Below are 27,612 nucleotides of genomic sequence, written 5' to 3'. Positions count from 1 at the left end.
TGAAGTCATTAATATGTCTGTAGTGCTCTGTTTTCATTTTAAACTATATCTAGACAAGGTGCAGTCTTCCTGACCTTTACTGCAAAGCCTTCTCTATAAAACCAAATGCCAACAATGCCACTTCATTTTTAAAACAGAATACCAAAGAATGTGATTTCTCTACCCTGTCATTTTGTTTCTCGCTCTCTCTTGCCTTACTCCGACACCAGATAAAAGCGATAAGAGGCAAGTCTCTTTGTTTGCAGTAGATTTTTATTTACAGGACATGCATAAGACCAGGATTCAATATCAGTCCTGAGCATGCCTGGATTCCTTATGAGAGCTCAAGCCATCTCCCTTCTGTCATCTCTTTCCTCATCAATCCTCACTTCCCACTATGTGCAATTCCTTCAGAGATTGACCCACATCCTCACTGTAGCACTGTGTAATCACCATGGAGTGAGTGTCAGTCTTTCTGTGATTTACAGTCAGCATTATACACCAAATACATTCAAAGCTTTCAAAATATTCCCTCAGAGATGTTGCATGCATTACTGATCAGAAGGCTTTTTAATCTTATTATCCAGGTCAAGAGGGGGGAGAAGTGAGCAGAACCCTGGCCAAATCCAACAAGAACATTTGAAATGTATGAAAACAGAGTGCTGCTTAATTTTAGATGGGTATAGATCAATACTTCATATGGGTGTGTATAGGCTTTTGGGATTTTTTTTCTGTCAGGTTAAATTTCACAAGAAAATGGGTAAATGAAAACGAAATAAATATTTGATGTAGCATCTTATTGCTTTGTTGTGAAAACGATTTAACAGAGATCTCAGGAGGTTGAAAACCAATTAATTTCCGTATTATCAGAAAGCTTGTAAATTGAACACGCTATTTTACTGAAATTTTTGTGAATGCCTTGAATTCTAAGGGCAATAATACAAATCAAACACAGTTTCCCACAAAACACATAGTATAGTAATAAAATGTACCTTTTTAGATGGGAATAAAGTTAATCATTGCTCGTCTTCTATTGTCAGAAGGTTGCTGCTGATCTGCTGGTGGTTCCCATGAGAAGTGAGACAGATAACAGTGGGGACACCTGCTTGAGTATAAGTCCCCAGTCCCCTCAACAGCTTTAAGTCCACAGGATCAGACGCCTACCCCAAAAATAGAGCTCAACCCATCTGCAAATATGGGACCAAATATTTGTCAAATACCTTTGTTTTTTGTATCTTTGTGTGTCTCTATGATATGCTTAATGTAATTTCAAAATGAGAAAAGGATCGCTTTGTATCCTTACACACCAGAAGTGATGTAATCAATCAGAAAATCCTGAAAATCTCGAGGCGAGAATCAATCAGAATGGTTAATGCACAAGATTAAGAACCAGCAGTAAATTGTGGTGAATTCTCCATTAGTCTGGATGAGGAGTTTAAACAAATCCAAGGAGCTTATAGTATCTTACCAATGGTTTATTTTCGGGGTTTGTGGGGGGTGGGTGAGGAAGCTTCATTCTCAAGACACCAAGCCATCTGTTTGCTCGTTTCCTGGTGGGTCCATATCTAGACCAGAGTGATTGATTGACAGCTGTAATCCAAACCTTCTTTTTCCACTTGTGAGGTCCAGATATAAACCTGTAAATTTCATGAAGATACAGTGTATTATGCAAGCATATCTCTGGATTTCACCCATTTATGAAAATTAATGGCTAAACATTTTAGGGCATATTGAATACAAGAATGTAAAGTGTATTAAACTGCCTACTTCTAATTAGATCTTTATGAAGATGTATTGCATTGATGTATTTTCACACCATGATAACCTGTAAGAGTTACACAGTTAACATGGTTTGTCTTATGTATTTTAATTCAGTGGAAAAATCTCACTGGTGACATTTTAGTAATGATTGTGCAGTAGGGGCCAGATTTAATGTATCAATTTCAATTCTCAGCAATTCAATTTTAATGAATGTTGTCCTCATTGAGCTGTCCTCTAAGAACTTTATGAAAGTAAATTCTCTTTCTCTCTCTGTTCAGGTCATCAACCAATTGGTGTTGTACTGCATGACAAATAAAGGCCGGGTTAACCCTGGGAGCCATTCTATGAACTGAAAGGAACCATTATGAATTACACTCTGAAAGGAACATTATGACAAAATAATCTGGTTGATGTACTAGTATCAAATTGGCAATCATAAAACATATGCTTAGTGTAACTGAGTTGTATTAGACAATATGACAACAGATAAAAAATGTAAATGTCTATGCAAATTATATTTAGGCCAATACGTTATTCTGGAAAAGTTTTTAATCCCCAGTGTGTTGTTCTTTGGGGTTGTGTCCTACTCTGAATTCAAATCATATTTAGAGGGCAGCCATTTTGCAATCTGCCACGACAGATGGCTGTTTGTAAAAATAAATAACCTGTCCCCTTCCCTACACATGTTTCAAGACAGATCCAAGATAAACCAGCCAAATCAAAGTCTTGCACAATTTATGATGTCCCTCCCAAGGCAAATGACAATTTAACATGGAGGTCTTGTAGACCATTTCTGACATTTTTGTCTGAGTACATCCGGAATTACAGTCACCTCTCTCTTAAGCCCCGTTCACACCGCCAGTGTCACGCAGCGACATGATCCCATTAATTTCAATGGAGCGCTGGCGACATCCGGCAACAGTGGCCGTTGGCGACAGAAAGTGGGCGTGTCAAGAAACAAGCGACAAAAGTTGAGAAATTTCAACTTTATGCAAATGACAAACAAATTTCGCGCGCGACAACCAATAGGAAAGAAAACTTTCAGTGGAGCTCAGGTCACCGTCTCGAGTGCAGGCAAGACAGAATAGTTCAAGGGCGATTTCACTGTTTTACAGTATATGATTTGGCTGTAACCACATACATGTAATAAAATGATGCATGGAAAAGAAACTGTCGAGTTTACTGTGAGTTTAATTAATAGATTTATAGTTTGAGTGTTGTAATTTTATGATGCAAGTTTAGCACGGCTGCAGTTCATTGTTTCCCCTGCATTATGTTGACTACTAGGGACAAGAAAATTATTTGTCAAATTCAATTGACGTTTTAGTAATTTATGACAGTCTGAGTGAGTTTAATTTGATTGATCGTTAATCTAGTAAATGATTTCTGAACTTTGCTGTGGTAATATACACTCTCCCAACATCATACTGTTTCTTTTGAGCCTAATTCCTCGCAGTACAGAGACTAGCGACATACAGCGACAAAGTCGCTGGCGGTGTGAATGGGGCTTTATTATACATAGAAAAATCATATAGAGATTACTTTAAGTCAATGATCATTCCTTTAATTTTTAAGTTAATTACTTTTATTACTAAAGTTCCTATTTTATGTCTCAATTGGTAAAGCATGGAGCTTTACCAAACTGATGAAATGTTAGTCAAATCCATAAACGTAACACAAACATAGTCGGTAAATGTTGTACTTGGCTAAGCAACCATCATGAACACAAAAAAGGGGAACCTGGGAAAAAAATATGTTCAGCTTTTCAATTATCTCACCAAACTTTACCAACAGATACATCACTGCCGGTGTTCTATTACACCAGTTTTCAAAGCTTCTCAGTTTCCCCAAGCTATACCCTTGATGTGGGGTAAGAGGCTTTAGTTTATTCTTTGAGTAAAACAATTTTTTCCAAAATCCTTTATGAAACAAATGTCCATCAGAAGATCAAAGCTTTCCATGAGCAATGGCAACAATGTTTACCATTAGTCAAATAAATTCAAAGCCTTTATGGATCATATTCCTTGTTTTATCTTACTACTGAATGGAATATCATCCATGAAAAATTTATAAAATGAAAAGATTTTCTTTCAAAGCCAAATATTAGCCACAGGCAAAGGTAACCTAGTCTTTATTCTCCCATGCTTCCATTACCAGCAATTACATGACTGTAACATTCCATTATGCATTTGTTTTTCAATCTCCAGTATCAGCACTAAAATCACGTCTATCTTGTATGTCTTTTCTCAAAGCCTTACCAACCTACTTCGACTCTGAGGAGTAACACAGAATTCTAATAAACTGCTATCACTGAACCACAGGGGAAGGTTCTTATCTGAAGGAGCCCAGCTTGTATTACTGTCAAGGGTTGTTTTTTTTTCTACCCTTTGAAAAAGGACCAGATTTCTGTCTTTGTTCAAATGCACCCAACCAAAACTCATAAAGCATCCCTACCTTGGCCAGTGCATGCCATTTTTCTTATCCTTTCTGAGATTTTATATTTGGTTGCCAAGGGAACAGAGGACACAAGCTCTAGAGGTTATAGATGTTTATAGGATATGAGGTTAAAGCATGCAAATACACATGCACACACAATCTTTGAGCTTATTTATGGCAATAAGACCAGAGTTTGCACCTGTATAGACGCATGAAGCCCCATGCTCTATAATGTTGGATGAGTGTCAGCGCAATATGGAAAAATCAGGAGTGACAGCTGCAAATAGCGAGGCCTATCTCCGAAACTCATGAAAATAAATGAGCTACTGAAATGTGTTTATCTGGAGTCTAGGGTACGACTAAACTGATTGAGGATCATTAAGGTCTGAGAGCAGATAGAAAATGGGAGATTCACTCTATAGTCCACTGGGAATCATATTCATGGCTTCTCTCACCCTTGATCGTCCCATTGTAATCACAGCATGAAGGGAAATTCAATCCTGTTCAATTTCAGCTTTTCATTGAGAAATGTCATTAAATGAATGTGTAACAGAGGGCAGACAAGCCTAATTCAAATTACCTGTAACATTTTGTCTCACTGAATTGTTTTCATTGTTTCAGATTTAGGTTGCTGCTTCTTTTTCTGAATCATGCCAAGTCAGTTAGGCCCCCCTTTTATGGAGGTGTATTAGATTACTGCCATTCTATTGTTCATGTCACTCACAGAGTTTTTAATTACTTTTCCTGCTGAGGTCATATTTCATTTAGACATCTCTAAATTGTGCTAATATATTTATGGGAGAATGTCATAGAACATAGCCCGCTAACAGAAGTTTATAATCACTGGATTCGGGTATATCAAAGTTAATTGCTTATGATACTGATTCAGAATGATTCCATTTATGAACATCCATCCATATGCCAGGTTTTCCAGCAGAACATTTTAAGAGCATAGGGGGCAAAGGCCTGCCTTCTTCCCATAGTGCATCCTGCAGCCATCTCTTCTCCAGATAAACACACTCACGCAACCAGCCATCTACCTAATCTAAAAGAAAATGTGATTCATCAGACCAAACAACCTTCTTTGCAAAGTTTCCATTGCAGGCACTTTTGGAGGTGGACAGGGGTCATCATGGGCACTCTGACAGTCTGTGTGTCCTGACACCTTTCTATCATGAGCAGCATTACGTTTTTCAACATTTTGAGCTACAGTAGCTATTCTGTGGGATCAGACCAGACAGACTAGCCTTCGCTCCCCACGTGCATCAGCCTTAGGCGCCCATGACCCTGACGCCAGTTCACCTGTTGTCCTTCCTTTTAGCTTTTCCATTTGTCCTGCTTCCAACACATGAAATTAACGAACTGACTATTTACTTGCAGCTTAATACTGTAAATCCCACCTCTTGATTTGCCATTGTAACGATATAATCAATGCTATTCACTTCACATATCAGTATTTTTAATGTTGTGGTTGATCAGTGTGTACAGTTGTAATCGAAATTATTCAACCCCCATTGCAAATCAGGTTAATTGGCAAAATGTACAGACTTTCAGCTGTTTGCAATGAACATATCAAACATAAGTAATTGAAATATCTAAACACAACAAGGGCCCTATTTTAACGATCTGAAACGCAAGTATCAGACGCGAAACGCAAGTAACTTTGTGGGCAGATCTCGGACGCTGTTACTATTATACCGGCGGGATAGCAGGCGCGCTTGTTCCATGGCGGATTGCTATTATAATGGCGGATTTGCCAGGTGCATGCCAGGAGCGGTTCACAGCCGTGGAGACCGACGTTCTCATCAGGGCCATAAAAGACAGAGAAGTGACATTGTATGGGGATGAGAGAAACCCATCCAAATTAGCTTCGGTTAAACAGGCGTATAATAATTTGGGTAAATGTGTAAGCTAGATTTATGCCTATTTATTCACGTCTTCATGGACACCACAATGATTTCCAATGATTAAAATAGCATCTGAATAACGCGCCACTGACTTTAGACTAGGTTTTTCCTGGTCTGTGGCAGAATTGTTTTCTGAAACTGCAAAATAGCACCAGGGAACATTTGCGCCAGAACATGCCACCTCTTCTCACTGAACCGCCCCCGGGAGCGCAAGTTCATTCCCTAATTTACTGACGTGCGTCTGTGAAGGGAAAAGCCCGCTGTGCGTCGGGTGCAAAATAGGAATGATACATGCGTCGGTATACAAAGTCAGTTGTGCTGGGTACAAGATAGGGCCCCAAATGTTTCAAGTGGTTTCCACAAATGTAACTGAAAATTAATCTTTGTCATCACAGGAATAAATTACATTTTAAAATATATTCAAATTAAAAAAAATATTTTAAATTGTAATAATATTTCACAATAATATGGTTTTTACAGAATTTTTGATCAAATAAATGCAACTTTTAATGACTTCTGCAGTCTCAAAATGATTCAACCCCCTGAAAAAAAACAGCACAAATCTGCAAAACAGGTGTTGTCTCAAGCACACCTGATGGAACTAACCTGATGGGTTTCATTAGTTGCACCAGGTGTGCTTGAGCTAGAACACATGAAATATCTGAACTGGCTAGGTTTGTTGGACGTCACATTTGACTGCATGTTAGAAATATGGCTAAGTCAAAAGAATGGTCCAAAAAGTTAAGAGAAGATGTCATCGGCCTTCACAAACCAGGAAGACGATACAAAAAAAGGGCCCAAAATGTTCCCAGAGACACCGTTGCCGTTGGAAGCATAGTTCGCAAGTTCAAAGTTAAAGGAACAATGTTTACTCTACCTGGACGGGGCAGAAAAAGGAAGCTACCAGATTTCTGAGAAGGCAGGTTCAGAAAAACCCTTGAGTGACTGCAAAAGACCTGCAGCAAGACATGGTGTCAACAGGCACTGAGGTTTCATCTTGAATATTAAGGCGCGTATTAAACGCATTCGGTTTCCATGCCAGAACTCCAAGACGTACACCACTACTGACCCAAAACAAGAGGAAATCCTTGGTGAAAACGTCATGCCGTCAGTGAGGAAGCTTAAGCTTGGGCGTCATTGGACCTTCCAACAAGACAATGAGCCCTATTACTGAACTGGAGGCCATTGCTTATGAGGAATGGGCTAAGATTCCTTAGAAACGCTGCAAGAAGCTGGTGTCTGGTTATACAGCTCGCTTACAGCAGGTCATAACAGCAAAAGGGTGTTCTACTAAGTACTAAACATGCTTGTCATGAACGGGTTGAATAATTTTAAGACCGTTTTTTTAACTGAAATTGGGGAAAACGCTTTGTTTGATTTGTTCATTGCAAACTTGCATAATTTCAATTACAACTGTATAAACACACACACACACACACACACACACACACACACACACACACACACACACACACACACACACACACACACACACTAGATAGATAGGAATTAAATATTAAAGGAGTTTTTGTCTTTCAGTCTCTTGGTTTGTTGCTATGACATCAACCCTGCAATAACATATCCATCTGTGTATTTTTCCTCCCCTTGTTCTTTTAACAATCTTACCCAGTAGCCAATGCAGAGACTGTCCAGAGCTTTATCGGCTGAAGGGAAATAATTACAATAATTAACCCCAGCAAAGTCCTCTCTAGTTTTGAGGGGTTTAATCCATTGAAAGAACAAAACTTGTTTGGCTATTATAATTAATAGTCACCTTTTTGAACCATTAATTCACTTACACATCACCATATAATGTCAAGCAAATTCATACAGCTGTGACAAAAACTGGTGATATCTGAGTGGGTGAGTAATTACTTAGTCCGTAATTACTCTGTCCATTTCTACCAGTTTGACCCATTCAGCAAATATCCCCTTCAAATTCATTGCATGATTAGAATCTCAATGAGGTCAAAGGAGGCAAATGACAATCACACACTCTATGATCATATATTTTGTGGCATTTTTAAAATGTTGCATCTTTTTTCATCCAAATTATTTTGAGGTGGCACTGACTCCCTTTACCTCCTCCTCAGAAAAAGAAAACCCTCAGTACGACTGCCAGATCCACATGGATATGATGACATGAACTAGATATGAACTAGACAAAGTCAATGGGTTGGAAAATGCAGTAAATGTCACAAAACCATCTTTTGCTCACAGTTCTTAACAGCAGCATCTGACTCCCACAAAAGCATGACATTATCATAACTCAAGGGCCACCATCTGCTGTGAAAGGAAAGATATTGTGTACTTGGGCAATACTGAACTATGATGTCCAAAAATAAGAAATAGTTTCCATAGCACTGATAAATGTCTGTTCTGACCAACATTATATGTCTACAACCAGTATCAAACATTTATATGTCTACATAGCCATTATACTATTTAGGCATATCTGCCAATTTGATGGCTAAAATTACTAAATGAAGATCAATTTTAAGCAATTGTATTTGATTTCTTTCACTTAGGGGAGCATCTATAAAATGAGTATGAATAATCCATTACTATTTTTCTTACTCCTACTTGCACTACATTTTGGAGGTAATCTGGTTTCCTCATCAGCAGACAAACTTGCTCTGCTGTCAAGTACACAATACAAGAACATCCCTGAGTGAACTCTGTAGACCTGGAGGAAGTATCCTTTTCCCTGGGGAGACCTCCTGAATTTTCCTTTTAGAGATCAAGCTGAATAAAACTCCCTCTCGCTCCTGTGCTCAAAGAAAATCCCTAAAGCGTTTCCCATGGATGCAGAGGTAATAATAAATGGTCTGTCTCAGTAGAAAAACAGCAAGCTCCACTCCTCTATTTGGGGGTATTATGTAACAAATTGATTTGATACTAATTTACATTTCAGTGATAATAATAATATAAAGTGTAAAATATAATTAATAATAATAAAGTGACAGTGAAGACATTTATAATGTTACAAAATAATTATATTTCAAATAAATGATGTTCTTTCTATTCATCAAAGAATCCTGAAAAAAATTGTTTCAATAAAAATACAGCACAACTGTTTTCAACATTGATAATAATAAGAAATGTTTCTTGAGCAGCATATCAACATATTGAAATGATTTCTGAAGGATAATGTGACACTGAATACTGGAGTAATGGCTGCTGAAAATTAAGCTTTGTCATCACAAGAAAAAATATTTTAAAATATATTCAAATTCAAAACAATTATTTTAAATTGTAATAATATTTCACAATAATACTGCTTTTACAGAACTTTTGATCAAATAAATGCAGCCTTGGTGAGCATAAGAGACTTTCAAAATCATTAAAAAACAATCTTAACGGCCAAATAATGTAACATGAACAAGGTAAGAAAAATTGCTACCAAACTATCTGCCATCAACATTGTCATCTGATATATCTGAATAAAACTCTCTTTTCAGAATAGCTCTAAGAATAAAAATGTGAAGTGATTTTTAAGATAAAATGGGTTCTTAGAAAAGGCTAAATAATTTGTCCAAAGGGAAAGCTTTGAAAAGACATTCAAACCACTTTGTCTGAGGAATTACTGTCACTCTGGCCTATAATTCCCAGTCAAACTTCTTTCTATAAATTGCAAACCCTAAAAATGTCCAAGTGAGTTGAACACACTCGAATGATCATTTCTTTGATGAAACACTGCAATCCATCTTGCTTTAGTGTTTTGCTGCTTTGAAGAGAGCTTGTAGTGCTTTGGTGGATATTGGGCTCAATAGAGGCACTGTGTACACGTGGAAATTGGAGCTCCCGAGAGATCAGCCCCTCCACTTTCAGCTTCTGATTACCCTGTAAGACCCTCAGGAGAGTGCGGCTAACCTCACGCCTCACAGTCCATACAGATTTTATCATCCGCTGACTCTGGACCTCAGTCAGTCACCTCAGAGGCGGTGCCACTTCACAATGGGCTATCAATTACCACAAACACCTCTGAACTCAGGTTGTCAGTCATATGTCATCTATCTTACAATAATTAGTGCTAGGAAAGCCTAACTCATTTCCAGCTCTCAGTCCCAATTATTTCAATGTTTAGCCATTTATAACCTCCAAACAATTTGTACTTACAATATCCAATAATAGGGCCAGATTTACTAACATGTTCCGCTATCAAGCTTTAAAAAATAGGGGATTTATATCCTGTCAAGATTTACTAAAGACACGCAGTTAAAAAAATAGAGCTGAAAAGGCGTGGACAGGGTTATTTTTGCGGCTGACCTTATTGCATACATTTGTAGTGTTCCTTTCAGATACAAAATTTATGTCAGGAGAGTATTTAAATTAATCATGCAAGGAGATTTAAAGCTGTAATCGAAATGATTCAACCCCCATTGCAAATCAGATTTATTGGCAAAATGTACTGATTTCAGCTGTTTGCAATGAACAAATCAAACAAAAGTAACTGAAATGGTTCAACACAACAAATGTATTAAATGGTTTCCACAAATTCAACTGAAAATGCAACTTTTAAAGACTTTAGCAGTCTCAAAATTATTCAACCCCCTGAATAGAATCCCTCACAACAGCACAAATCTGCAAAACAGGTGTTGTCTCAAGCACACCTGTTGCAACTAATCAAGGGCTTCATTAGTTGCACCAGGTGTGCTTGAGCTAGAACACATGAAATAAATATGACATTTTGTTGCTGCTGTTGTAATTCCTGAGGCTAGAGTTTGCAGAACATCTACAAAGGTTTGTGATCATGCAGACATGCACATACTGTTATGTAAATTTCAATGTCCCTTAGCTTGCTATCAATAATGAATGTGCACAAACATCTGACATTACTTAAACTCACTTCCTCTTCCATCACGAAAAGGGACTGCTGAGGTGAATGAGGGATGCTGGAAGAATTGGCAATATGATCTAGGAAAGCAGCTGTTTATATACCATCATCTTTACTGATGTGTGAGTTTCTATCTGAACTTTTGTTGGAATCTCTTTGTAGAATGTCTCTTTTTTGGGTATTCTGAAAATCTCCTTCACCAGATGTTAGATATTGATACTTTTATGATGAAATTTGTGATTTACATAACAAGAGAGATCAAAATATAACAGATTATTGGATAGACCAGAAATGTTAATTAAAACATTTACTAGCAACCCAGTCAGAGTTGACAAAAGGGTTTATTCAGAGGGAAGTACCTTAATTATTGGAAGAAATTGTGTTGAAAGCATTTTTTTTATGTTGTTGAGTAAAAGTACTCATCTGATAAACTGATACACATGTTCATCCCGTAGATTGTACTCTTGTGTAAGGTCAAACTAATTTTTTTAATATGTTGGGCTTTTAAGTTTACTCTGATTTTAGCAAAGATAACATTTAAACTAAAGGTAAGTACAGACACGAAAACCATCTCAAATTGGTTTTCTTTACTCTGCAGGGGTTCTTTTTACATAATGATCAATAAAGATAATTAAGCCTAGAGCCACATCTGCTTCAGATAAATGTTTGCAGCTTCTGCTACCAATGGATTTGCTGTGTTTGGGAGAGATTTTTAATCATTGGAAGATTTTATGGCTCTTGTACTGTCATGGTTCTTGTTAGACGATGGAAAAGGAAGTGAGTTTAAGAGTTTAAATCCTAAAAGATGTGTGCTTCCAAACAGATCAAAGGTCAAAGGATACACAAACCAGATGGCGTTTCTCATACTTCCCAGGTAGAGGAATCATAGCTACTTGAGGTAAGTGTGCCAGTGACTCAAATTGTGGTATTACGTTTTGTTGTACGTTTTGTAACAAAAGCATGACATATTGTTACAAATACTATTATAAAATGCTGACCATTATTTCACTACATTAAAATATTCTAAATATTAACCTGTCCATTGGTGGTTTATGTAAAAAAATATATATATATCGAGCAAAACAGCAAGATTTTAGATTTTGGATTATGTATTACTAAACTTCCTTTATTATATATATATAAAAGAAAAACTATTTTAGTTATTTTTAGTTAAAATAATCATAATTAAGTGGTAATTTGAAAATGATTTTCATTCATTTTAACGATTTGGCTTGGGTGAATAGAATCCTTCGAAATGAGCTGATTATGGCTATTACACAGAACAGAAAAAATGGTTTTAAATGTCAAATTAGGCAAATAAGTGCAATTTAATCACATTTATTTAACAGTTAATTAATCTCATTGAATAAATACAATGAAATCAGCAGATTTATTTCACAAATTCAATGTTAAAAATATCTATAAATTTGTTAATTTCCAAACTTGTAATATGTAAAATGCTTTTTAGATGCTGTCGATATATTAGCAATGCAAGTTTCAGTGTCTATGCAAATGTATAATATACACTAGTATTAGTTCTATCTATCTGTTACTGATTCTATCTATCTATCTATCTATCTATCTATCCATCTATCAATTACAGGCCGATCTCAAATCTGCCTTTTCTGTCAAAATTAATAGAAAAGGCAGTATTCTCACAATTATGTTCCTTTTTAGAAAGAAATGGTTTCTGCAAGGATTTCCAGTCAGGATTTAGACCATGTCATAGTACTGAGGCAGATCTCATTAGAGTCACAAATGATTCCTTATCTGACCGTTATCAGTTTATAGCAGTAAATGAAGAGATGTCATATCAAAATTTCAGTATGGAGCACCACAAGGCTCAGTACTAGGACCGTTGCTGTTCACCCTGTACATGCTACCTTTGGGAGATCTCATTAGGAAGCATGGAATTAGGTTTCACTGATATGCTGATGATACTCAGCTATATATTTCTTCAAGACGAAACGCACAGCAGAAACGCACCAATTCACAAAATTAACGGAATGTATAGCTGATATAAAAATTTCGATGACTAGTAATTTCCTACTCCTTAATTCTGACAAAACAGAGTTTCTAGTTATTGGGCAAAAAACCTCTGCATGTATTAACCCAGAATACTGTCTAACAATTGATGGCTGCTCTGTCAAGTCTTCGTCGTCGGTTAGGAACCTGGGTGTGCTCTTTGATACCAATCTTTCATTTGAAAGCCACATTTCTAGCATCTGTAGAACCGCATTCTTGCATCTTAAAAATATATCTAAATTACGACATATGCTTTCAATGAAAAATGCAGAAAAGTTAGTTCATGCGTTCATGACCTTAAGGCTAGATTATTGTAATGCTCTACTGGGTGGTTGCCCTGCATGCTTAATAAACAAAGTCCAGTTGGTCCAAAACCAGCTAGAGTTCACACTACAACCAGAAAGTATGACCGTATTAGCCCCGTTCTGTCAACACTGCATTGGCTCCCTATTAAACATCATATACATTTTTAAATATTGCTGACTACTTACAAAGCACTAAATGGTTTAGCTCCCCAGTACTTGAGCAAGCTCGTAACACATTATAGTCCTTCACGTCTACTGCAATCTCAAAATTCTGTCCAGTTGATAATACCTAGAATATCAAAATCAACTGCAGGTGGTAGATCCTTCTCCTATTTAGCACTTAAACTTTGGAGCAGTCTTTCTAACATTGTCTGGGAAGCAGACACACTCTGTCAGTTTAAATCTAGACTAAAAAAACATCTCTTTTACCTGGCATTCATATAGAACATTATACATTTCTATTATTTAAATCAGTTAAAAGTATTATTAGGCTGCATAAATTAGGTCAGCCGGAACCGGGGACACTTCCTATAACACCTGATGTACTTGTTACACCATACACCATACACCATACACCATAAGAAGAATGGCATCTACGCTAATGTTAGTCTTTCTGTTTATTCCGAGGTTTACTAAAGTCAGCCAGATCTGGGACGTATTCAGATCAGATGGTGGACCTGCACCTGGACCCATCCACAACGCATCCCTGAAGTGCCAGACTCATCAGCCCTGTGAAGGCCTCATCGACACGACAGCCATCGGCTCTGATCCTTAACAAACTTGTCTCTACCGGCGTGATGACTCCAACTTCCAACCAGATGGAACTGGATAAATATTCTGAATGTTCTGATCCAATCTGACTTCTGACCTGTAATGCTTCCTGAATCATAATCATACACTGTTCATTTGTTGGCCAGAGGAGAACTGGCCCCCAACTGAGCCTGGTTTCTCCCAAGGTTTTTTTCTCCATTCTGTCACCAGTTTTGGTCCCTTGCCACTGTTGCCTTGGCTTTTGGCTAGCTTAGTTGGGAACATTTAATATTCAACAATATTATTGATCTGCCTTTTCATGTTATCACTGTGAAGCTGCTTTGATACAATCTGCATTGTAAAAAGCACTATATAAATAAAGGTGACCTGACATGACTATCACACTTTGCTAGAATCACACTTTATGCACAAATGAGATCATTCTTTTTGAAATGTAAATCATTCCCCAATGATAGAACTTACCCCATTTAAATGGCCTTTTTTATTTCAGTTGATAGCAGACACCCTGAAAATATAATTAGTTTTAAAATGAAATGGAGGTCCACAACATATAAATAGTTTATATAGTGGACCTCCATTTCATTTTTCCTTGCCTAGTATTGTAAGTAAAATGTTGCACAGTTTACCACACTTATCTTCTGTTTGATTTCTGCAAAAAAAATGTCTGCATCTCACAATAATTTATTCATTAGAATAAAACCTAACCCAGGCCTTCATGCCTTGGCAGAGATAAGGGAACTCCAAAAGTTAATGCAATGAAGCTAAATGGCCCATAATTGGGCAGAGATACTTCAAGTGAAAATCATCCCTGAGCACACGCACAGCTGGGCCTCTCCAAAATGTTCTCACTCCAGGCGTGACTCCTCCACTCTGCCGCAAAGCCAGTAAGAATAGAGGCTGGATCGAGGCGTTTCTGTGTAATTATGTATTGAACTAGCCGTGGGGAATGACCTAGTTTCATTGTAATTGCCAGCAACATTCTGCGAGTCCATTGGTGACATCTCTTCCCTGTCAGCCTACATCTCTAACAGCTCAACAAAGATTCTCTATAATAGTTTGTTCTGAGTTGGAGGGTTTTTCCAAATGGGGAGACTCATGGGCAAAACCAATACACAAGTCATGTGTCTAAGGACCGTCACAGCTGAGATCATCATTAAAGCTATCCTCCAGTGTGAATGAAACATGCTATTGATTGAGTGAACACTGATTTTAATGAAAGCTGAAGACAGATTAATGATATCAGTGTGCAGAAGAGCCAAACATAGAGCACATACAGTGCAGGTTGTAGAAGAGCATATGGACACATTCACACTCATGATAATGGATGGCAGAGTTTGGGCTAGAAGCGTCAAATCAGTCTTTTCGAATCAAAGTCAACTAATCCATTCATGCTGATAACAAAATGTCAGACCTATTGCAAAAACTTAATGAGAAGTACGTATATTGTATTGAGTATGCATATTATCATGAGTGTCTGGGGGAAAAAGTCTCCAATCTCATGACAAGAATCTATTCCCAATCTCATGAAAAGAATCTATTCACAATCTGTCTTTACAATCCATCAGCAGTTCAACAGAACTCTGCATAATCACTTTTGCATTGAAAAAGAACAGTAAACAGAAGTGTTCACTGGAAAAGAAAAATAATATTCCAGTAAATTAATTTCACACCTATAATGACTATAACAAAACCCTTACTGTATATTGACAAATCCTTTTACATATGTGTCAATAATACTCTGATGATTGGAACCAGATTTACCTTCTTTTGTCTGTCTGTCTCTCTCTTCTGGATTTTGACTAATGTGATTAGCTTCTGTCACTGTCCTGAAGTTCTTCCCACCTTCTGCTGTAACAGCCATGGCATTCATACTTAAAGTAGTATGAAGCACAGTGTGAGATTAGGGCATAAGGGCAGAGTTGTGATAAGACTAGCATATTTGGAGTCAAGACCAGTACCACAAGAGGTTCGAGTCAATGACAAGACCAAGGCCATGAATATATGGTCTTAAAACGACTCAGACCTCATGGTCTCGGTCTTGATCTTGACTTGAATGAGCTGGTCTCCACTTCAGCATTCCTTAGGAACAAGGATAGTTCACCCAAATAACTACACTAGATGACTGCCCATTTCCTGCTATCTTTCTCAATTACAAAAAGTGATTTATGGATTTTTTTCTGACGGAAAGGTTTTACTTCCATCTTAGAATTCATTTTGAGATTCAGTATATTGCCTTATATCCTGTAAAGCGAGCCTTCGTGTACATTGCCATGTTGCCAATGAGGAGAGACATTTTCTGTTATTGCACCTGAAAGCGAGCTGGAACATTGTGTTAGTGAACTAAGTATCCAAGCACAGTTACATAACTGGCAATGAGATTGGCAAGAGAAAGTCAAAATGCTTTCTACATTCAAGTTTATGTACAATATATTTTATTGCTTGGGGGGAAAATACACATGAATGAAGCACAGACTGAGGGCTTGTCATCTGAACTGCATCAGAAGGCCAGGTGATTTATTCTCAACTGCCTTTTTTGTTCTAATCACAGGACCGGAGTAACATTGGAATGTGTCCCAATCAGTAGCAACAGAAACTGCAGGAAACACAGCTGTCTCTTCCTCTCTTATAACTCTCTTTTTTATGACTTCTGTTGCACCTTACTCATAGTCTGTTCATTCATTCTCCCATACAAAGTTCTAAAGTAACTGTCTGTGGAAAAGTAAAAGCCAGTACCACAGAAAAACTGACTCATCCAAAAAGCACCAACACAATCCAAATGAAAGTATTGGACACTTGAGAAAGTCTCGATACAGTGGCATAAGGACAATAGTGCCCTGTTCCAGCCGCCTGGGCTCCCCTCCTCAGGCTTCCCCAATGACATCACTGCTCAGCTGATTTTAAGCATCCGTTTTTCATTATTTCAGGGCATACACTAAGGTTTCCTTAAAGGCTCCCTATTCACATTTGTTGGACAAACTTGAGACTGAAATTAACTAAAGAGACGGGAAGTCTGATTTCGAATTTCATTTTCTGTGAATGGTTTTATTTAAAGATTTCTCAAAATTTGAATTCAAAACATGACATTATTAAAAGTGTGTTATAATTAATTAACCAAAATATTTGATTGAACAAATATGAAATACTCTAGGTAATTGAGCTATTTATCGCATTATAATAACCATGAATTATATCTCGAGGACCATGTCCCATGGCCAATGTGCCAATCTAATGCTAACAAAATTTTGGACTTTTTGAAAAATGGGAAGCGCAACAATAATGTGACCCAGCTGGAGTGATCCTGCTCCAGATTTGAGAGCTTTTAAAAGCTCAGGCCTGGAGCCATAGACTGCTTTCAGAAAGGAAGTGATTGAAGAAAAAAAGATAGAAAGAAACAAACGAGTAGATGTTGTATAGGAATTATTCGTTTTGTAGTGAACGAGCACTGTGAAAGTTAATCGATTCTCATCCTCATTGGAGACTGAGTATAATGATGTCTCCAGTGGATTCTCAATATTGAACCAAAACATTCCTTCTGATTCAGACAGAATTGGATTTGCCATCCAGACATTTGTGCTATTTGATGTAAAAAAAAAAAAATATATATATATATATATATATATATATATATATATATACATATCAAAGTATATCAAAAACATTAAAATCTTACTGACTCCAAACTTTTGAATGGTAGTGTAGCCTATAGGCAGATAAATGTACAGTGACAATAATTTGTTACAATATATTATTATAAACACTCTATACTATCAAATACAACATTTTAATTTCATGAATTCAATATTATAATGAATTTGTATATTTATTGCTTAAACGCCTATGTTTTAGAAAGGCTTTTTGCAAATAATGTAATTTTTTTTGTCTTTATCCAGTAAATGTATATGAAAATGTATGCGTGCTGGAAGAACCGGTTTACATATGAATACCTGCCATTACTAATGAGGTCACGTTGATATGCATCTTTCTCTGCTTGTGTCCTTATAAGGACATCATCTCTGTCCCTCATACTGTCACAACTGTCATTCTATAGAAAAGGGAAAATAAGCTGTTATCCATAATTTTCAAGAGTAAAGTCACAAATCCCCTCGTTTAATTCTTCAAGGAATTTACTTCTAGATAACAAACAAAAAATACTGTGCATTGAAATATGTGATTGGCATTCAAGTTGCTGTAGCTCAGGGCTAGAACAGTATAGTGACATCTGGAAATGATCAAGTTTCAAGTAGTTAAGGGGTAAATGGACAATAATTTCACAGGCTTAACTTTATCCGGGTGCATTGCAGACAGATGGAAAATAATGCAGTTCACCTACATTTCTCACGTTTTCTGACACAACTACGTCAACTACGTGATATGGTGTTGACATCCTGTTATATTACAAACATCTTTAGATTTAGTCAGTTCAGTCAGTCCATTTATTCTAGGGGCTATCCATATTTTAATATTTAGCCAGCAGATTTACCCACTGATCTGGCAGTTAAACCTGGCTCGGGAAGCTGTTAACTTGTAGAAGAGAGGTCTTTAGATGAAAAGGAAGATGAAATACTTTTCTCTGGATTCCAAAAGACAATTGGGGATTGAAACAGAAATGGAGATCTATGACCTTCCTCACTGTTTATCTTTCCTCTTAGGGTCAATCCTACCTAAAACAGGGGCACTTGCTGCCACAGGTCAGTCCACATGGCACCAATTAAGAGTTCAACAAGATGTCTACAGACATTAGTCTTGGGTTTGTGAATAAGTGAACCAGACGTGCCTTAGTTTTAAAACTACTTTGACACAAGGCGAAATGAAGGATCTGTTTAGCATTAACTTTAAAAGAAAATTCCAAATTCAATACAAGTTAAGATCAGTCCAGACCACTTGTGGTATAATGATGTTAGTGTATTGCAGGAAAAGCTTACTTTTCTGTGTAAAGTTATATCCAGTTTTATAGCTTAATTGCATTGACAACACAATACCTAAACAACCATACAAATGACTAGAACAACTTTACAGTTGTAATAATAAAGCTTTAACAAATAAAAATAATGTACTTTTTTTTTTTTTTTACAAATTATAAGCTTCATAGGTTTGCTTTTAAATCCTCCACAAATTGGCCTCATTTACTTCCATTGTAAGGGCCTAATGTAAACTAAATATTTTAATGTAATTTTATAAACGCAATTCTGAATGCAGATTAAAAGGATAGTTCACCCTAAAATTAAATAATCCCATGCCACACGAGTCAAATTCCAAGTGTTCTCGGGGTATATGATGAAATTTTATGCATTTTTTTGTAAAGAAAATCCTGACCTTGGCCATTATGGTCTTCAGTGCACGGCAAAGCGACGATCTGTGATACTTTGAGTTTTTAAAAAGCTTGATGCTGGTCGCTATTCATTGCCATTATATTAATGACCGTGAGCAGGAATTTTTTTTTAAAAATTCTCCTTTTGTGGTCCAATCTGGAATATTTCTTTAATGCCGTATCTGAGTGGATGTAGAAAAAAAGTGACTTGTAAACCAACTTTAACACTAATAGTCTTAAACGAAATCCATTTGCGTATATGTATCGAACAGTACATCTTTGTTTTCCCTCTGAGGTCACGACTTCCTGTGGCTTGCCAGAAGGTTCGCAGACATTTCACAGTCTAGGTGAACCCCTGCTACTTTATGTATGTTTATACAAAGCATTGTGCCATGCTACAGGGTTTCACTGAGACCTTTGGTCATCCATCAACGTCTCTCCTGACTTCCTTTGCCTGTGGGCCACCGTTTCATTCATTATGCACTTGTTTCTCAAACACTTACAAAGTCCTATAATATAAACTTTTAAGTAACACTTTACAATAATGTCCCATTAGTTATTGTTAATTATTGCATTAACTAACAATGAGCAATAGATCTTTGTTAGCGTTTGTTAATATAAATACAACTGTTTTTTGTAAGTTCATGTTAGCTCAGGTCAACAGATACAATTTTAGTAAATAAATTATAGTAAATAACTTTAGTGAATGTTGCAATTAGCATTAAGATTAATAAATGCTTTAGAAGTATTTTTCATTGTTAGTTTATGTTAACTAATGCTAACAAATACCTTATTGTAAAGTATCACTTTTTTTTTATTCCATTTTTCTTTTGAGATGATTGATAACAACATCCCAAAGTTTCAGATTTAGGATGAGGAAAAACACATTTTTCACATAACAATGGTTTCCTCACACAAGTCCCACAAGGCTTCAAGACGGAGGGAAATTGACTATAGCTGTCCTCAATGAGAACCTTTGCTTCTCATAGTAACTGAAACAAAATCTAGTGCTGGCGCATTCACAGCTTTGGGTCTATGAATTCCCCATACTATTACCGCATCCAGCAGAGGGGCAAAATGAGTTCACCATGTTGTAGAGGTGTCTAGGCCTCTACTCAACATCTCTCTCTTTCTCCCTCTCGTTCCCTAGAACCACAGAGGGACCACTTATGCTGTCCTCTTCTTTTCTTAGCCTCCTTCTGTTATATAATTCAATGCTACAGTTTAAACACATCTATTAAACACCTATTTCAGACCTCCAAACAGAAGTGTAACCACAAAATAACTGTTATTTTTGTAGAACAACACATCCTACCACGCAAACTACAGGCATGCTCCAGGTGCCCGTGTAGATGCATGACCCTGTAAAAGTATGTTAATGACAAGATCAAAGTAGAAGGTTATTTTAAGAGGTGTAACGTTCGCTGTAGGCTATGTTTGAAGAACAAAATAAATAAGTAGAGATAATCTGTAAAAATTAAGAGAAGGTGTTTAAAGTAATAAGCAGTTTTGGGGAGAATGTAACTGAAAGAAGAAATACTGCTGACTTCTCTAAAAAATTAAATCCTCACCCTCATTTCGTCCCAAATCTGTATGCCGTTCCAACTTTTGTGGAACACAAAAGAAGATAACTGAATAAACATCCGGTCGGATGAATTCGCTACAATGATTCACTTTAACATTTAATAAAGCACACAAGAGTCTAAAAGTACATGTGGTTGGCTGTTCATTTGCCAGGTGTGTTTTGGTGAACAACAACCTGATATTTAACCCACTTTATACAGGGTTGCCAACTCTCATACATTTGGCGCTATCAGGCTCTGTCTCACGCTGCCCAAGTAAATCTCATGGCAAATTAAAAAAGCCAACATGCTGATCAGACCGAATGGCGTATGACATCAAGAATCGCGAAAGCGATTCGAAAGCTGTGCTTCGCAGTCGCTCTCGCTGTATTTTGATGTCATACGACATTCGGTCTGCATGCGCAGCGCCACATTAAGTCGACTGAAAGGTATGTGTTTTAATTAACAAATGAAGACTTTTTGAATTAATCTGTCTGCGGTTACATGAGAATGTTAGAGCAAGTACCAAGTATGTTGTTCAAAACTACACTCCAAATCTTTTTCCCAGTTGGATTTAGGAGATGTTGTATCTTCTCCATAAACCTCAATGAAATTGTCATACATATAGGATACAAAACATTTAGCCATTTATATGGACATTGGCAGCTTCACCTTTCTACAATGGAAGAGAGTAAAGGAGCGTTGTCAATCTTTTTTTACAGTCTATGATGGGGACCAAAAAAGGATCAAAAGATTTCTGCTATTGCCATCCTTGTGGAGAAAGATAAGTACAATGTTTTTGAAATAAGTTTATTATGCTCACCAAGGCTGCATTTCTTTAATGAAAATATAGTAAAAGCAGTAATATTGTAAAATATTATTTTAACTAAAAATGTTTTAATATATTTTAATATATATATCTTAAGTCATTTATTCTTGAGATGGCAAAGCTGAATTTTTGAAGCAGCCATGACAGTCTTCAATGTCACAGGAATCATTTTATGTTTTTGATTTGGTGCTCAAGAAACATTTATTATCAATATTGAAAATAATTATTATAATGTTAAAAAACAATGTTGTGCTGCTTATTTTTGTGGAAACCATGAAGCTTTTTTCAGGATTCTATGATGAATACAGTTCAAAAGAAAATAATTTATTTGAAATAGAAAACTTGATGTAAACAATGTAAGTGTCAACAATGTATGTTTACTGTCACTTTTAATCAATTTAAAGCATAATTTATATATAAATAGATATTTTTCCCTTTAAGTAGTTAAATACTTTGTTACTGCAGCTCACTATTTCTTCAAAAGAGTAGTTTAAAATCATTTAAATATAAATTATAACTATTTGTTTCAAAATAGCTTTCTCAACACTGCTAAAATGTTATCTAAAATGATGGGCTTATTTTAAAGACTAAAACCTGTACTTTCAGCTGGCTTTTAAATATTTGTGATCTACAATCATACCATTCGCCTTGTTAGACCATGTCCCCATTCCGTCCGTATACCTCTTGAGAGCAGAGAGAAAGGAGGAACATGTCATGTATTCTGTGCTGTGCTCTGTATTTATATTCTTGAAATTTCTACCTTTCTTTAAAACAATCATCCTTTTTATTTCCAAATGACCCACTTTTTGAGTTGTGTTTATCATGTCCCCTTCGATTTCCTCAGTAGATGTTGGAGCCGTGGCACAGTGGGTGGTGCACGTGCTCACAGGAGCATAGGTTTCGGTCCGACCTGCGCCGTTTCCCGGACCTGTTCCTCCTCTCTCTCTCCCTCTGCATTACCGTCTACTCCTCACTGTCTTGTACAGGAAAGACAAAAGCCAATAAAAAATAGCTGTGAAGACAAAGCATGTTACTTGATTGTTTAACATGAAGATCAAGCTGCTACATCAGTCAACATAGGTGCCCAATATGCAACAAAGTGCTAACATCTGTGAGACTGCCTGCGCCAAGATGAACATACTGCAGACGTGCAATAAACCTTTGCTTATACACCTCCTAATGAGAGCCATATTGAGTTCCTGCTTTTTCAAACAGTTTTTCCCCTTTCTCGCAGGCTTTTGCAGATGTGAAGGGAAATTCTTAATTTAGCACCATGCCTCTCCACGTCAGCAACGCTCGATCAGCGAGAACACAAGCTCCTTGAACAAAAACAGTAGCCGTTGACAAGAAAAACACAGCCTTTTCGAGAGGCCCTCCTGTCTCACAGTAGCCATGCTTCTGAAAGGAAAATAAAGCCTAGTGATCCAGGGGGTTGAGAGACAGAGCCTCCTCTACATCTAACCACACAAACCTCCGCTATGTTATAAAACCGCTGAAGAATGGATTCCTTGTTGAGTGCGAGGACATCTCGCAAGGAAAATCAGATGAAGAATGAGTTGATAGCCAAGCCTGAAGAGCTAATTGAAGACTCAAGGACAACTAACTTCAACAAACTTTAATTCACCATGAAAGTTATGTATTTAATAGCTTGCAACTTTTGAAATCACATGTATTAGGACATGTAGACTAAATGGCTGTGGTTTTCATCCAAATCAATTAAAATTCTATTCAAGAAGATAGTCTAGTGTTCTTCAGACATTTTTAAATACAGTGATTTTCTTGCTCGGTAAATGTAAATGTAGTAAATGATTTCTTGCTTTTTCACTGTCGTGTTCCAGTTATACATTCCAAGCACCTGGTGTCCCAGAACATTTCAGGTTTTCTTCAATAAATAAGTCTACTGAAAAAGCCAAAACTTGTCAGTTTCAGTTGGTTTGAAACTTTTCATGAAGTCATACTCAATGCTTACAATGCTGGGAAGCCCTGAAACAGGCTCTGTATTTTGCCACAAGGTGTGTTATGCATAGTTTTAAATGAATAACCCAATTTGAAAAATGGCAGTGCTAAATGCCACTGCCATTTGTAAATTGCATTAGTTAGAATCTGGCGAAAGCATAAATGGAAAGTACAATGTGTTCAGAATCTAGTACACAACCTCGTTTTCTACAGCCTATAGTCATCTGCCTTCTAAACATGCGGTCACATTTACTGTTGTTAGCCAAATTTTTTCAATAATTTTTCAAATCATTTTAATAGGAATCCTCGTTATCAGGAATTTTGCGTGATCAACATTTTTCTGTGCATATTTTCCACACTGACTATAGCAGAAAGATGCTCAGTTTGAAAGCTTCTGTGTGAGCTGTGCTTCATTCAGTGCTACACTATTGACAATGGACCTTTATTGGGCACGAAATTTCAGATATTTTACTAACTCACACCTTTTTACTCACACCTTTAAGAAGCATCTTTACCTTCATGGAACCTCATAAGCAAGAGACAACTTTCAGGTAACTATTTTATTGTAGGCATGTTGCTAAGCTAACAGCACAATACTCTAATAAGCATAAAAATACATCACAAGAAATATTCTTTTCATTACACCGATCTATTTATCTATACGTTATAGTATTACAGCATACATGTATATTTAGAATCAACATTTCTTGTCCACCACTTTGGAATTTATTTTTTCTCCACTGAGCTTTCAAAATTATCTGTGGGGTATAGATAATGGGGTAAGAAAAATAATCTTAATTCAAACAGAAACAATATTATTTTTCTTACCCCATTGGCAGATAATTTAGTTTTTTTTAAGGAACAACTCACTTAATTTAGATTGATTTCCCCAGAAAACAAGACATAATATCTTATGGCATTTTACTACTTTAGTAAATGCATCCTGATTTAAGAATTTTTTGATATTTGGACTGGAAACAAGACAAAAATACTAAGTAAGAAAAGCATTTTTTGCATTGTAAATGTGTGTTGTGTCTCATACTGTAGTTCCTAATGCTACCTTTAGAGACGCTGTGTTGTAAGAGGATAGAAGAGTGGGTGGAAGAAGAAGAAGGGGTTCGAGGGTTAGACATGTAAAGTTACGGTCGAACACATGTGGAGTTAAGATGGAAATAAATACAAGTCATTGAAGATATACGGTGTCGTGCTTACTACTCACCCAGAACACAACAAACTGGCGACAAGGATACTAAGTTTGGTATAAAGTTATTGATCAACCATGTCCGTGCATGTCTCTGCACCGTCAATTTTCCTGGCTTGCCCGGGAGAGCCTACCCTGCCACACAATTAGAAGCCGCGGCTGAGCACGCAAAGCGAATGACGGCTGATAGAGATGCTCCAGTGCGAGCTGTACAAGTCAAGTCACAAAACGCGAGCTGGAAACCCTGGTCATATCCAACTGCTGCCCCCGCTTCTTCAACCCGTAAGTCATGTTTCAGATGCGGCTCAGACAGACACCTAGCTAACTCGCACAGTGTCCAGCTGCAAAGATGTTTTGTAAATTATGCAACAAGAAGGGACATTTTGCTAGTGTGTGTCATTCAGCCTCAGCGAGTGATGTGCGCGAGGTACAAGTACATGACGTCACAGTGCTGTATCGAGAGAACTCTGCTGAAGTGCCAAAGAAACTGCATTGCAAAGTGACTGTCAATACTCCTGCTTCATCTGGCACCACAGTACAATTCGTTGTGGATACAGGTTCTTCTGTGTCTATACTGCCTCTTCACATCTATAAACATCATTTCAGTGCCACACAATTATCAACACCTGCCAACCGTCTGGTGACTTCTACACAGGAATACATACCTGTACTCGGATGCCAGCAAGCACAAGCGTGTGTATCAAACGCGTCAGCTGCCACATTCTTCGTTGTGGATAAAGGGACTGCTTTGTTAGGCATGGACTTGATTTCTGCCCTACAACTTCAAATAAAGGGCGATAATGTTGGCACTTCTGTCATGGCCACCAAAACCACAACCCTGACAGATACTGAAATAGGATGTGTAAAGAACTTTGTCCACAGAACAAAAATTGACCACACAGTAAAACCTGTGCGTCAGAAATTGCGACGCTTACCTTTTGCAGTCAGAGCGTCTGTTTCAGCTGAATTAGATCGTCTGCTAAAAGCAGGTGTCATCGAACGTGTGGATGCTTCAGCCTGGGTGTCCCCCATCGTTGTTACTGGGAAGAAACAGGTGGAATACGAATGTGTGCGGACTTAAGAGAAGCTAACAAAGCCACACATTACCACACATTGAAGAAATGCTTACCAGCCTTAGGGGTGCTACAGTATTTTCTACTATTGATCTGGCTAATGCATACTATCAGCTTCCCCTGCATGAGGATTGTAGAGATATTACAGCTTTTATCACTCATGACGGTCTGTTCAGATATTGCAGGGTTCCCTATGGCCTGGCGTCGGCACCCTCTGCTTTCCAAAAGATGATGGCAACCATCCTGGAGGGCGTGCCAGGTGCCAAAAATTACTTGGATGATGTTATCGTGTATGGAGAATCGGCTGAGGACCATGACTTCAACCTCAGTACTGTACTGCAGAAATTGAAAGAGTCTGGGATGGTGTTAAATGATAAAAAATGCAATTTCAAACAGACTTCACTGCGGTTCCTGGGCCATGTAATCAGCGCTAATGGAATCCTACCTGATCAAGAGCATCTGGATGCGGTCCGTGAAGCTCCGCCCCCATCTGATGCAGCATCTCTTCAATCCTTTCTAGGATTAATGTCCTGGTACTCAAAATTCCTTCCTGGGTTTGCGACAGTGGTTGCCCCAATGGGTGAGTGCGCTAAAGAAAAGGGACAATTTTCTTGGACGCCTGCTGCTCAAAGCGGTTTTGAGAACATTAAACAAATGCTTGTGTCCAGTCCAGGTCTATACCATTTATGACCCCACACTTCATTCAGTCATTTCAACGGATGCCAGCGACTACGGGTTGGGCGCAGTGTTCCCCCAAGTGCAATCAGACGAAACAGAAAAACCAGTGGCTTTCGCTTCTCGCACACTCACTGAGGCTGAAAAGAAATATTCTACAGTGGAGAAGGAGGCCCTTGCATTGGCAGTGTGGGCTACTGAAAAATGGCAAATGTACGTGTGGGGCCATCGCTTTACACTTCGCACGGACCATCAGGCACTCACCACCTTACTCACTACAAAAGGCATGGGGAGGGATCCGGAATGCGGATTGCTCGTTGGGCGGCACGTCTGCTATGTTTTGATTATGACGTTGTCTATAGGCCGGGTTCCCAGAACCACACAGCAGACTGCTTGTCTCGTCTTCCCATACCGTCATCTGATAATGACTCTGCTGATTTAGAGCCTGAAATTGTTGCATTAATTTCCTCTACATTATGTTATCTTTCAGTGACTGACCTGAACTGGAGATGCTGCGAAAGCAAATAAATTACACATGGCTGGTCACCCTCCATCAAAGCAGTGAGTCAGGACATGATTCCATACTTCATAGTGAGAGATGAGCTTGCAGTGAAAGATGCTTTCATTTTCAGAGGAACAAGGACACACCTTGATTTCCTTGGCACACGAGTCTCATCAGGGAAAAGTCCGCACAAAACAGAGGTTGCGGGATCTTTACTGTTGGCCGCAGATGGACTCTCAGGTCCAGTCAACCATCGCTATATGGATTCCCTGCCAGTCCAATGACAAATCTGCTGTGACGCATCCAGCACCTCTGCAGCCAGTTCAGTTTCCTGAGGGTCCGTGGAAAAAACAGGGTCTGGATGTAGTCGGACCATTTGAAACCGCCGCCCCTGCTTGCAGATATGCTATAACACTCACAGACTATCACTCCAAGTGGCCTGAGCTTGCATTTGCTAGTAGTGCAACTACTGTGGATGTTATAAA

The 27,612-nt window shown here is 37.7% G+C and overlaps 1 protein-coding gene across 2 annotated transcripts in view; it reads right to left on the bottom strand.

The window, feature by feature from the left end:
- Positions 1-1,466: 1,466 nt before the first annotated feature.
- Positions 1,467-27,612, bottom strand: part of traf2a (Tnf receptor-associated factor 2a) — a 47,643-nt gene continuing 21,497 nt past the window's right edge. The window contains exon 11 of one of the 2 annotated variants that reach the window (XM_077240859.1): positions 1,467-1,616. In XM_077240859.1, the coding sequence (XP_077096974.1) occupies positions 1,545-1,616 (72 nt within the window). In that variant the 3' untranslated portion in view covers positions 1,467-1,544. Of the gene's footprint in view, positions 1,617-22,279; positions 22,694-27,612 lie in introns of those variants that run through there. The other variant, XM_077240861.1, reaches the window with a different exon arrangement.

This window comes from Siphateles boraxobius, unplaced genomic scaffold, assembly GCF_051911475.1.
Source record: "Siphateles boraxobius isolate OS27281-9 unplaced genomic scaffold, OSU_SipBor_1 24, whole genome shotgun sequence".
Taxonomy (NCBI): domain Eukaryota; kingdom Metazoa; phylum Chordata; class Actinopteri; order Cypriniformes; family Leuciscidae; genus Siphateles; species Siphateles boraxobius.
Note: the sequence above shows the minus strand (reverse complement) of the source record. Positions and strands in the feature narration are given on the sequence as shown.